At 41.1% G+C, this 14161-nt stretch overlaps 1 protein-coding gene across 4 annotated transcripts; it reads left to right on the top strand.

Moving 5' to 3' along the window:
- Positions 1-101: 101 nt before the first annotated feature.
- On the top strand, positions 102-12298 carry LOC144699779 (uncharacterized). Of its 4 annotated transcripts, XM_078571010.1 has the most exons (5): positions 102-264; positions 3729-4077; positions 5425-7199; positions 11202-11318; positions 11604-12298. In XM_078571010.1, exons 3-5 carry the CDS (start codon positions 5708-5710, stop codon positions 11630-11632), a joined length of 1638 nt encoding a protein of 545 aa, XP_078427136.1. In that variant the 5' UTR covers positions 102-264; positions 3729-4077; positions 5425-5707; the 3' UTR covers positions 11633-12298. The 4 variants fall into 4 exon arrangements, with proteins under 4 accessions (XP_078427136.1, XP_078427134.1, XP_078427137.1 ...); XM_078571008.1 differs by lacking the exon at positions 3729-4077; XM_078571011.1 differs by lacking the exon at positions 3729-4077 and having other exon boundaries at positions 102-347.
- Positions 12299-14161: the final 1863 nt, after the last annotated feature.

Genomic DNA, 14161 nt, shown 5'->3' with positions numbered 1-14161 from the left:
TGTTTACATCCCTCTGCGCATGCGCCCCCCGCCCCATCGGGGGGGAGCCGAAAACGTGCGGACCGGATGTTTGGCCTCGGGACCGGAAGCTTCCCGACTGGATTAGTTCCCCCCCCCCCCCCCCCCGGTGTTTTGCGAAGGTTCCGCTTCTCCCGCTGACTAATGGGTGACAAGTGTCGAAGACAAATGGCTTCATTGTTTTAAAACAAACTCGCAGTTCAGCTTTCGTTGATTTCAAAACAAAATGAAGCAGGGACAATAAAGGTATTCAGGTTTTAAAAAGGCGATTAAAGAGCGGTGCGAAAGTCAGAAATGACAATGGAATAGCAATTGAAAGGATTTAAAGTGTGACAGTTTTTATACGTTTTAGTTTAAGATGTGAGGTCAGTGGTTGGGAGCCAGGCTGGAGATGCAATAAGAGAAACACCATCAACGGAATCGCAATTTAAGGGAGGATGTGAAGGTATTAGGGTGCAGAAAAGATTTACGAGGATGGCTGCAGGGCTTCAGTTATGTGGGTAGATTGGAGAAGCCCTGGGACTTATTTTCATAAAAGAGAAGGTTGAGAGGAGATTTGATAGAGGTTTTCAAAACCATGAGGGGCCTGGACAGAGTTAGATAGGGAGAAACCGTTCCTGGTGGAAAGGCTGAGAACCAGTGGATACCGATTTAAGGTGAATAGCCAAAATTAGCAGGGGCCACATGAGGAAAACCTTTATAACACAGCGAGTGGTTAGGATCTGGAATGCACTGACCGAGAGTGGTGGAGGGAGATTCAATCATGGCTTTCAGAAGGGAATCGGATAATTATCTGAAGAGAAAAAAATTGCAAGATGACGTAGAAAAGGCAGTGGAGGGGACTCGCTGAGTTGTCCGGCAGAAAGCTGGCACAGGCATGACTGGCAGAATGGTGTCTTTGTGCGCTGTAACAATTCATTGATTCTGAGAATTATGTCTATTTAACTGAGTAGTTCGCCAAACCCCTCCACAAAATTTATTTTTTAAATGAAGGTTGATGCAGCATGGCCTAAATGCATGTGTTCCAGGTACCATGTATTTGGATTCTTTCATTCCCCGCCCATATTTACAACATGTCCTTTACAGAGACATGTTAGGATTATTGACCGAAGAAAGTGGCTGAGCCAAAGTATTAGGAAATTTGGGATCTCACTCTCTGGACTACAGCAGCACCTTTAATAGAATAAAAGTCCTAAGATGCTTTACTGGGGTGGTATTAAACAAAATATGACACCGAGCCACATAAAGAGATATTAGGTCAGATGACCAAAGGCTTGGTCAAAGGTGTAAGTTTTAAGGAATGTAGAAAAGTAAGAGGGAGAGGTTTGGGGAGGGAATTCCAGAAATTAGGGCTTGGCAGCTGAAGGCATGATCACCAATGGCGGAACAATTAAAATAAGGAATGGTCAGGAGACCAGAATGAGCACATATATCTCAGAGGGTTTTGGGGCTACAGGAGATTCCAGAGATAGGGAGGAGTGAGGCCATGGGGGATTTGAAAACAAGGATGAAAATTTTAAAATCAAGACATTGCTTGTATGAATGCCAGTGTGGGTCAGCGAGCACAGGGGGGATAAGTGAATGGGACTTTGTGCGAGTTAAGACACAAACAGCAGAGTTTTGGATGACCTCAAGTTTACAGAGGGTCAAATATGTGAGAACAGCAAGGAATGCATCGGAATAGTCGGGTCTAGAGGTAATGAAGGCAGGAATGAGGGTGCCATCAGGAGATGAGCGGAAATGGGGTGAAGTCGGGTGATGTTACGGTGGTGGAATAGGCGGTCTTGATGGGAGAAATATGTGGTCGGAAGCTCATCTTGGGGTCAAGTATGATACCAAGGTTGTAAACAGAATGATTTGGTCTCAAACTGTTGTGACGGGTGAGGGATGGAGTCAGTAGCTAGGGAATGGGCATTTGGAGCAGGGACTGAAAATAATGACTTTAGTCTTCCCAATATTTAATTGGAGGAAATTTCTGCTCATCCAGTACTGGATGTCGGTAAGCAGCCTGATAGTTTAGCAACAGTGCAGGAGTCAAGAGAGTTAGTGGTAAGGTAGAGCTGGGTGTCATCAGTGCACATGTGAAAGTTAACTCTGTGCCTTCGGATAATGGACAACACGTAGATAAGAGGGGGGTCAAGGATCAATCCTTGGGGGGGACTCCAGAGGTAACAGTGCAGGAGAAGGAACAGAAGCCATTGTAAGAGATAATCTGGCTTCAATTATATAGATAGCAATAGAGCCAAATGAGAACAGTCTCACCCAGCTGGATGCCAGTGGGGAGAGTTGGAGGAGGATGGTGTAGTCAACCATGCCAAAAGGTTGTGGACAGGTCAAGAAGGGATGAAGAGGGATAGTTTACCTTTGTCACACTCACGTAGGATGTTGTTTGTGACTTTGATAAGAGCTATTTAGGCACTGTGGCAGGGGCGAAAATCTGATTGCGGGGATTCAAACGTGGAATTCTGGGAAATATGAGCATAGATTTGAGAGGCAAATATGACCTAGGACTCTGGAGAGGAAGGGAGGTTGGAGATGGGGTATCAGTTTGCAAGGATGGTGACGTCGAGGGTCGGTTTTTTGAGGAAGGGGTGGTAACAGCAGATTTAAAGGCGAAAGGGACCACATGCAAAGAGGGAGAACCATTAACAATATCAGCTAGTATGGGGACCAGGAGGAGAGATTAAGTGGTCAGCAGTTTAGTGGGAATAGGGTTGAGGGTAGAATGACGAGAAAGATAAATAAGAAAAGTCCTATCAAATATGTTCTCTCCACCAACCAGGGATAATTGGCCAGGTTGTGAGCTTTATCCAAGTTCTTTAATCACCTCAGCCTTTGATTCAAAAATTACTTAACTTCTTTGCTAGTTTGGTTATTCTCCAAGTTCTTCCACACTGGCTGATACAGTGATTGACTAGGATTTGAGCTCACTAATGCTGACAGTCTTGGCTGAAGAATAGAAAAGGATCTTAAATCATTTGAGAAGCCTAAAATTGGTTAAGAGCTAAAACCAGCTGATTACGAGACCTCAAGCTGCTAGGTAGTTGCCATTTTTGCCCAGGATGGTAAGAATATAACGCCACAAAATTATTCCATTTTGATAGAAATCATTTAAATTGCCTTCCGCAAAATCTTCCATGAACCTACTTCACAAATCTATTAACCTTTGTGTAAATCAAATTACATCCCATTTCCTTGCTACTATTGATTTACTAATTCCTATGTGTCCCTCACTCCCCTTGAATTCTTTGCTCTACCGAAAATCATGCTCAAATATATTCTTGTTCCTTTAATAATCAACCAATAATCCACATGGAACAGCAAACATCGACCTGACTCGACTGCACAAAAGATACAAATGCTTTGCAATCATGTTGAATTGTTCCTCATTCTTTGCTTCCTATTTTAATATGGCTTGAAAAAAGAAAATCTTACGTTTACCTGTATATAGCATTGTTCCCCACCTCAGGACATCCCAAAGTGCTTTACAACCAATTGACTACTTGTGAAATGGAGTCACTGTTGTAACGTAGGAAATGTGGCATCTAATTTGTGCACAGCAATTTCCCACAAATAGCAATGTGATAATGACTAGATAACCTATGTTTGTGATGTTGATTGAGGAATAAATATTGGCTAGGACACGGAATAACTTCTCTGCTCTTCTTTAAAATAGTACCATGGGATCTTTTGTGCCCTGTTGAGAGCAGATAAGCATCGGTTATCTGAAAGACAGCACCTCTGACAGTACAGTACTCCCTCAGTATGGCACTGGAGTGTCAGCCTAGATTCTTGTGCTCAAGTCTCTGAAGTGAGACTTGAACCCATAGCCTTCAGACTCAGAAACCCGACTGCTACTAACCAATGGTACCTGTCAGCTGCATGTGCACGGCTGTGCGGCAACCTGGAAGGTACCATACAGGCCGGTCACAAGTTGTCCCTTTTAAGATACCGTACTAGCATGACTATGCAAACAATTCAAGTGAACAGGCTGTGCACAACGCAAAAAAATCAGAGTGAATATTGCAACCAACTGAGGCATGGCTGACAATACTGAAGGTATTGCTTTCAATATCTTTTTTATCCTGTCTTGGGTAAAGCGTTACTCCGCCCATTGTGGCATTTGAATGGTAAAATCAAAGAGTATTCCAAGAAAGATGGCTTCTAAATTGCAAAGTCTTGTACAAAATAACAAGCCCTGGCCTTTGGCAAATTTGAATTCATGGTCTGCACTAGCCAATATTGTGCCTGCAAATAGGGAAAAGAAGAACCACATGGAACTGTTCAACATGCTGCACGTTGGTGCCATCATCCAGAAACACAACATCAGTTTCCACATTATGCTGACAACACCCAGCCTGACCTCACCACTGCCCCTCTCGACTTCCTCCTGTGTCTGTACATTGTCAAGCAGCTTCTCCAACATCCAGTATTGGATGAGCAGAAATTTCCTCCATTTAAATATTGGGATGACTGAAGCTTTGGTCCCCACCGCCAATACCGCTCCCTCGCCAACAATTCCATCCCTCTCCCTGGCATCGGTCTGAGGCTGAGCCAGGCTGTTTGCAACCTCAGTGTCATATTTCACCTTGAGAAGAGCTTTCAACCGCAGATCTCTGCCGTTGGTAAGACCACCTATTTCCACTTCTGTAACATTGCGCTTCTCTGCCTGAGCCTCAGCTCTACTGCTGAAGCCCTCACTGATGCCTCTGTTACTTCTGGACTTGACTATTCTTACAGACACCTGGCCGGACTCTCTCATTACACCATCCATAAACTTGAGGCCATCCAGAACTTGCACCAAATCCTGTTAACCCATCGTCCCTCTGCTCACTGGCTCACACAGGCTCCTGGTTAAACAACACCTTGATTTTAAAGTTCTCGGGCTTATTTTCAAATCCTTCCATGGCCTTGCCGCTCCCTATCTCTGTAATCTCCTCCAACCCCACAACATTCCAAAATATTTGTACTCCTCTGATCCTGGCCTCTTGAGCAGCCCTGAATTTAACTTGCTTGGCCTTTTTGACCAAGCGTTTGACTCTATGCCCTAATTTCTCCCTATGTGGCCTGGTGCCATATTTGGTTTTATGATGCCTCTGTGAAGTGCCTTGGGCAGTTTTCTCATGCTAAAGGCGTTATATAAATATAAGTTGTTAAAAGAGTGATTTCATAGATCGGTGAAGGACATGATTCTTGCTTGAAAACCTCTTAGAACACCACCAGATTCTGGAATTTTCCTGTTTGTGCAAGAGATCTGAGTCATGGTATATAAAATGAAAGTGCAACAGTGTGGATAAGAATGATGTGTGGCTTTGAACTGTAACCTAGTTGTCATGACATATCCATTAAGTCATTATCTTAAACTTGATATACCTTTCTGTTTTAATGGAAACATTTAATCTTCAGGGGAGGAACTGATCCTAAAACAGTCATATTGTGATGAAGAAATATTAGACGAACAGGTCATTTGTTAAACTTGAAGTATATTAATGAAAACTCCGAGGAAAAAGACAGATTCAGCTTTCGTAGCAAGAATATCGAAACCTCTACCACTGATTTGAGGAAACTCTCGTCTTTAAACATGGTATTGTTACAAATATCAAAAATGTCAGCAGCTTCAACTAATCATTCCAGAACAATCATCACACTTTCGATTTAAGACTATTCTGTCTTTCTTGCCAGTCTAATCATGGAAAATACTTCACCCGCAATGCAAGTGTGTCCATTTTGTGGTAAAGCTTTTAAGCGGCTAAAAGCACATCTTCCTCACTGTAAGAAGGCCAGAAATGTGAATGGTAAATCCAATTCCAAAGAGGCAGAGACACCTATTGCAGTTCCACAGCTAGAATTAAATTGCAAATCAGTTGGATCTCCAGCATCACCTAGCAAGAAGATGAAAGTTAAAGCAAACTCAGCAAAGACTTCAACACAGGAAAAACAAACAGCATCAACAAAAAAGCAGAATAATTCAATAGGTGTGGGAAATGAATCATGGACTTCTGATCAAACTGTTTGGAGTAAGGGTTTTAATGAACCACATTCTAGTCAAGGAGATTTGATGGACAAAAGAGAGCAAAGCAGGAAAAAAAGTCAACAGTCTGTTAATTGGACAACGAAGGGACAAGCTAAAGAGGTAAAAAAAGAAATGGGCATAAAAACAAAGTCAAGTGAACATTCCTTAGAACAAGACCAAGATGATGTAGATCTGAAGTTAAAAAGCACTACCAGGGCAAAAGTGAAGAGTACTCAAAAGATTGCACGTAATAATTTTATAAAGAAAGAACAAAAAAATAGTGTGGACAGTTCATCGAGGCTCCCACTGAATGAAAAACGATGTGCTGACTTGATATCAAAAAATATATTTTTTCCAAAAGTCAAGTCAATTCTTAATTTAGAAGATATTCAGATTCGACCAGAATTTGAGAAGGAGACAGCTGTGTTGGATCTGCAGGCCGATGTTACCGTGCCTCAGTCATCTGGCGCTGGCAAAACACATTCACTTCACTTCATAAGCCAAGAGAATATGGTTCCTCCGGTTGACACAAGATGTCAAACTGACCAGAATGAAGTCACAGAAGGAATGGTCTCAAATAAACTAACATCTGAACAAAGTCCACTAACCAACATCAAAACTAGTGTGTGGCATCACATTAAAGAGAATTTGTGTAGAACAACCACCAGTGCAAAGCAGGATTTTATTTTGAAAGTGAACACAAGTGTGAAGGAAGATGATTATAGAGCTGACAATTTAGAGACTAGTCATCGTAACTCATCCACTAACAATCACGTTTGCAGCGAAATTATGGATTCTGTGCATGCGAAGGGCTTAAATAAACATGAAGGAAATCTACGTACTGGTTATGTGGCTGTGAAGAAAATAGAATCAAGTGATTGGAACACAAATGGTGCTGTCCAGTCTGAAAATTTGCATTTGTTACAGAAAGAAAATGCTTGGAATAAAGACATGTTTTTATCAACAAGCTCCAGTAAAACAGTGTGTTTGGATGGAAGGATTAAAGAACTTCACCCAAGCCTTTCCACAAAAACTGAGATAGGAATGGATTGGTTTCCTGAACTTTATCCAGGGTACCAGAGCATTGGACTAAGAATGCTTCCTGAGCAAACAAAACAGTTGGAAACACTCATAAGGCTATCCACCTCCCGGTGTGAAAATACAAAAGGTACATTCAGCTGTATGTTTAGAATGTTTCACTACGGTTCTGCCATGTTTGTGTATTTGCTGATGATTTACCTGCTGTAACGTAACCTAATCGCACATTTAAAATCATATTTGCTTTGGGGGGAAAAATGCAATTTTCAAATATTTAAATTCCAAAATAATCTAATTTTATATTTTGTCACGGTATCTTGTAATTTATCTCTTTGTCATCTGTTTTACTGACCGGTGTCTGTGTTTCCTTACTGTGGATGCTCAGGTGGACAAATATTTATAAGAAAGATGTAATCCCTCCGACCTGACAACCAATCCAACCAATGCAATACACAAGTGCTTATTGTGTAAGTAACTGAACCATGTTGGATTGGTTTATTCTGGTCCACTGGCTGCAAGCACATGCTATTCTTTTTTTTCTCTATCAAGGAAATACTTCCTGCTGCTTCCTAAAATCCACAGAGGTCAACTTTCCAAACTTCTTTACAGGGTTAGTCAGGAAGTCTGGAAATGCAAAGCTGTATTGGATCAGTTTTTGTATTGGGTAATCACTTTTATACATCTTACTTAATTTGTACAATTTATATAGAACTTAAAACCTGTTTCATGTAATGCTAATATGCACTTCGGAGTTGCCATTGCACCTTTCAAGAATTATGGACGTAATGTTTGAGATACATGGAGATGGTGGCAAGGTGGTAATGTCGCTGGGCTAGTAATCCAGAGGCCCAGGCTAATGCTCTGGGGACACAGGTTTCAAATCCCACCATGCAGCTGGTGAAATTTAAATTCAGTTTATAAAATCTGGAATATAAAACTAGTCTCAGTAATGGTGACCATGAAACTATCACCAATTGTTGTAAAAATCCATCTGGTTCGCTAATGTCCTTTAGGGAAGAAAATCTGCCATCCTTGCCTAGTCTGGCCTACATGTGACTCAGATTCACAGCAATGTGACTGACTCCCAACTATCCTCTGAAATTGCCTTGAAAGCCACTCAGGTCAAGGGCAATTAGGGATGGGCAACTAGTGCTGGCCTTGCCAGCGACACCCACATCCCATGAAAGAATAAATTTTTAAAAATTGTATATACTCATATAAAAGTCGAATTTTTTAGACCAAATCTTCAGGCAAAAAGTAGGGGGCCAACTGATACATGAGTAATATTTTCGAGAGGTTGAAATCCATGCATGTTGGAGGGACAATTATTATCTTAAAACATAAAACATATTTACCAATCACACCATGCTTACAGTAGGCTAAGCAGCAGTAGCCGTAGCCTAGATTTCTTCTTGGCTACAACGAGGATAAAACCACACACAATTGCCATATTCCACTTGAAATCTACAAACAAAGATTTATCTCACACTTTAATTTATGTTAATTGTTGTGCCATCCTCTCCCATCACCTCACTACCTGCCTGTTTGTGGCAGTATGTCAGCTGATCACAGAGTTGCCAGGTTGGAGACTGCCCCTGTCAACCCCGCCCTCAAAAAGTAGCCAAATGGCAACATTTTTCTTCTCCTTTCAAACAGTTTAATAAGATGTAATGTGAGTTGTGATAGCAGAGGATGATGTGGAAAAAAGTTATTGAATTTTTATTTATAAAATAATAACCTTCACGGAGACATGCATTAATTTGTGTACAATAAATTTATCCAGCCAAAAATCCATATACAAATGTACACAATTTTATTCAGTTTTTATCTTAGTACCAAAAAAATACCACTTGGCATTGAACGTGTATTAAAATCCATAATAATCACCCTCCTCCTCGTCTTCAGCACCAAATAACTCGTCCAAATCTGGTTCCTGAATTGCAGCATCACATGGATCATCGTCATCATAATCCAAAAGAATTAGTAGATGCGACCATAATAGTGGAAAATTAAAATGATTGGTAGTAACTGGTTATTTATCATAGCATTGGCTGCTTTAGAGGGCAGGATTGGCGGAAACACAGTTTCTGACCTGGCAACACCGTTGTAGCATCTGTTGTTGTTTTTCTTGAGTCCTGCCTCTGACTGGATTCATAACTGATGGTATTTCTTATCTTGGGTATCCTTATATGGAGTGTGGTACCAGAGAATATGGTGATTAAAGCATAGGTAATCTTGTAGTATTGGTAGTATAACTATAACATCAGGAAATTATTATTACTGGTAGCAACTTGTGTTTACACAACTTAGGTGGTGTTGTACATCAAAAAACATTTTAAAATACATCTTTCTACTACCCCTCAAAAACTAGGGCCAACTTATACACAAGGTATATGAAAAATTAAGGATTTTTTTGGCCAAAACCCAGGGGGTCAACTTTTACGAGATCAACTATTACTCAAGTATATACAATACCTTGCATCTTTGAAGTAGTAATGTTTGCAGTTTTTGAACGCTGTGACAAATACACTTAAATCAACAAAAAATGGCACCCATTTCTAACTGCAAATATCACAAATCAAAGATTAATTGTTGCAAATCATTTTTCCAGTGAACTTTGAAATTTGTTGTAGTGTTCCCTTTGTTAATGATATTATATGTGTCTGCTAACGTGGAAGTATGAGTTTGTAGTGGAAAATTATGTCTACATTGGCCTATTTCTGTGACATATATCCTATGTAATCCATTCAGCCCAACCAGTCCATACTGCTATGTATGCCCCACTTGAGCCTCCTCCCATCTTTCCTCATCTAAATCTATCATTATAACTCTCTATTCTCTTCTCTCTCATACATTTGTCTAGATTCTCCTTAAATGCATCTATATGATTTGCATCACCCACTCCTTGTCGTGTCTATCCTTATCCCTTTGAGGCAGTGTCTTGTATTCTATGAAACCTGGCTGAATTGTGGCTGGAACAGAAGTGGCCTAAGTATCAGTGGTTCTGCATTTTTTGTTCTAATGGAGCCATTTTTTCCCTCTTGTTGCTGAAATGGTCATGCAGTATAAAAGCTGTAGTCTTATAAAAGGGTGGAAATGGAAATATTAAACTAAGCTCTGTGGATTAAACATGTTACAGAATCTCAGCTTTGATTTTTATCTGCCCTAACTTCAGAAAATCTTGTTGGAATACTCAGCCCCATGAAAACAAATCTTATGAATACTTTATTGAGTGTCTTTCGTGACCTCAGGGTGTTCCAGAATGCTTAACAGACAGCGATGTACTTTTTGAAGTATAGTCACATGTAGGAAACAGCAGCAGATTTGAGTGTGGAATGCTCCCACAAGCAGTAGTGAGGTAATGACCAGATAATCTCTTTTAGTAATGTCAATGGGGGGGGATAAATGTTGAGCAGGACATCAGAAGGGAGCTCCCCCACCTTTCAGATCGTACCGTGGGAATGTTTACATTGATTTGAAAGACCCTGATTAATGGCTCGGATCTTTCCATGCCAATAGTGGCGAATGCTGACAGGAGGGGAGTGAGTGGCACTAGGAAAGGGTGGGAGGAGATGGAATGATGGATACATGTAAAATTACATTGAAAATACTGAACTGAAGGCAGGCCTCAAGGGGCGCGCCTTCAGTTCATGAAGACAAAGTGGGGGGTGGCTTGGCTGCAACTACGCTTCACCATTACGCCCCCCGGCCCACCTCGACGATGGTTCCACCCTGCAGCTGGACCAGGAAGTTCCCACTGCAGCCGACCAAAAATCACAGTGGAACATGCAGTGAGCGACGTAAGCCACAACTTTGCTGCTGACAGGAAGATCTGGACCATTTGTCTCATTGGAAAGACAGCACTTCAAACAGTGCTGCACTCCCTCAATCTGTGGATTGGAACTTGAACTTACAACCTTCTGACTCAGGGGAAAATGGCAGAAGTGCTACCACTGCGCAGAGGCTGGCAGTTGATTGATGATTGAAACTCCATAGCTGGTAACAATCTGTCTCCATAGCTGGCAAATTCATCATGGGGCAGGGGAAAAGATAAGAAATGGGAGAAAAAAAACAATAAAAACAAATTTGTCAGTAAAACTGGAGCGAATTATTTTGAACTTGTTTCCTGCAGGTTATCGCAAGTATTACAATAAATACATCAGCGCAAGAAGAGGAGTCGTCGGAGGTGTGATCACTTTGTTTTTGGGGTGTGCAACATTCAACTACATCTGGAATTATAATTGCATCAGTGAGTTCATCTGTACCTTTTGATGGTCCAATGGGAATGTAGAAAATGTATTTTTAATTTAAACCATCATACTGGAATTTGATTTTATAATTTTCTATTTCTAATTATTTTATTAGTGTGCGAATGATCATAAATTAACATCCATTTTGCAAGTCTTCCTATCCCCTCACCCCCGATTAAAAATCCAAAGCGGCAATTCCTGTACATTATCTGGAAGACGTATTAAAGAAGGTTCTTGCTAAAAGCCATTGAAGTTTTAACAAGTATTAAAACCTTTGTTTTCAGAACATGATTACTGGAGAAAACACCACTGAAAACCAGAGACCAACGTTTATTTTTCTGATTCACTCCACTGATAATAAAAATGATGGAGACATTCCCTTAAGAAAAGATATCAAACATTTTACAGTGGGTTTTAGTTATTGAACCTTGCCTGGTATAGGAGAGGGCAAGGATAAGGTGAGTATACCTGAGTTGCTTCGCTGTGAAGGCAATTTTAAAATTACAAGCTGTAATAAAGATATTATTTGTAGGCTGCCACATTTGTCATTAATTTTGTACGGATGTTTATATAACGTGATTCAAAAATGTATTTACCTGTATATGTATTTATAAGAACATAATTTTTTTAAATCATAAAAATAATTGTGACTTTTAACCATGTATTAAAAAAACTGACCTGTGAGTATTACTTAAATGGCAATAAGCAAAATCTACTTGCTTCCAAGATTCTTGGCATTCTACCACCCCAATACAACCTTGTTCCAGATGTCTAGGAAAATTCAGCATTATGTAGGCAATATCATTACTTCTTGAGATAGAAGAAACCTGCACAGCATAGAGCATTCTGCTTAAAATTCACTGAAATGCACGATGGAGTTGGTTAAATTCTGAAACATCGAGGAAAATTGCCCTGTGCTTTCATAAGATTTGTACTAGGAGCTTGACTGTGTTATATTCCAATAAAGTTTTTACTTGTATATTTATTTTTGTATATTTATTTTCTATGTTCTATAAATATAGTTTTATTGGATTTTATTTTGTATTTAATCATCTCTGGACTATGTATGGCATTGGGGCTTTTGCCACTATGCATGCCCAATGTTGGTGATGCCTTACTGTTCACCTTTTATTAACATGCGGAAGAACATATTAGTTAATTGACAACACCATCACATTGCTGGCGGAACCATGGACTTGCACGATTGGAATCTAAAGTGTTAAAAATTCTGCTACCATACACTTTTTCTCAGTGTTGCAATGGAGTGAGAAATAACAAAACTCTGGTTTACAATTAAAATGGGCAGTATTTTTTAAAAATCCATTTCACAGGATGAGGGCTTCGCTGGCTAGAATAATAAATTCACAATTTATTGCCCATCTCTAATTGCCCTTGAGGTGGTGGTGAGCTGCTTTCTTGAACTGCTGCAGTCCCTGTGGTGTAGATTAACACACAGCACTGTTAGGGAGGGAGTTCCAGGATTTTGACCCAGTGAAGTCCTATTTCCAAGTCAGGATGGTGAGTGGCTTGGAGGAATTTCCAGGTGGTGGTGTTCCCATGTATCTGTTGCCCTTGTCCTTCTAAATGGTAGCGATGTGGGTTTGGAAGGTACTGCCTAAGGAGCCTTGGTGAGTTTCTGCAGTGCATCTAGATGGTACACACTGCTGCTACTGTGCGTTGATGGTGGGGGGAGTGATTATTTTTGGAAGGGGTGCCAACCAAGTGGGCTGCTTTGCCCTGGACGGAGTCAAGCTTCGAGTGTTGTGGGAGCTGCACTCATCCAATAAAGTGGGGAGTATTCCAACACAGTCCTGACTTGCGCCTTGTAGATGGTGGACAGGCTTTTGGGAGTCAAGAGGTGAGTTACTCGCTGCAGGATTCCTAGCATCTGACCTGCCCTTGTAGCTACAGTATTTATATGGCTAGTCCAGTTCAGTTTCTGGTCAGTGGTAAGCCCCCCAGGATGTTGATTATGGGGGATTTAGCGATGGCAATGCCATTGAATGTCAAGTGGCGATGGTTAGATTCTCATCATTGCCTTGGCTTGTGTGGCATGAATGTTACTTGCCACTTGTCAGCCTATGCCTGGATATTGTCCAGGTCTTGCTGCATTTGGACATGGTCTGCTTCAGAATCTGAGGAATCGTGAATGGTGCTGAACATTGTGCAATCATCAGCGAACATCTCCACTTCTGACCTTATGATGGAAGGAAGGTCATTGATGAAGCAGTTGAAAATGGTTGGGCCTAGGACACTACCCTGAGGAACTCCTGTAGTGATGTCCTGGAGCTGAAATGATTGACCTACAATAACCACATTTTCCTTTGTGCTAGGTATGACTCCAACCAGCGGAGAGTTTCCCCCCCTGATTCTCATTGACTCCAGTTTTGCTAGGGTTCCTTAATGCCACACTCGGTCAAATGCTGCCTTGATGTCAAGGGCAGTCACTCTTACCTCACCTCGGGAGTTCAGGTCTTTTGTCCATGTTTGAACCAAGGCTGTAATGAGGTCAGGAGCTGAGTGGCCCTGGCAGAACTTAAACTGGGCATCAGTGAGCAGGTTATTGCTAAGCAAGTGCTGCTCGATACCACTGTTGATGACTCCTTCTATCACTTTACTGATGATTGAGAGTAGACTGATGGGGCGGTAATTGGCTGGGTTGGATTAGTCCTGCTTTTTGTGTACAGGACATATCTGGGCAATTTTCCACAAAGCCAGGTAGATGCCAGTGTTATAGCTGTACTGGAACAGCTTGGCTAGGGGCGTGGAAAGTTCTAGAGCACAAATCTTCGGTACTATTGCTGGAATATTGTCAGAGCCTATAGCCTTTGCAGTATCCAGT

Source organism: Cetorhinus maximus, chromosome 24 (assembly GCF_964194155.1).
Source record: "Cetorhinus maximus chromosome 24, sCetMax3.hap1.1, whole genome shotgun sequence".
Lineage (NCBI taxonomy): Eukaryota > Metazoa > Chordata > Chondrichthyes > Lamniformes > Cetorhinidae > Cetorhinus > Cetorhinus maximus.
The sequence above is the reverse complement of the archived record's forward strand: the minus strand, read 5'-3'. Positions and strand labels throughout refer to the sequence as shown.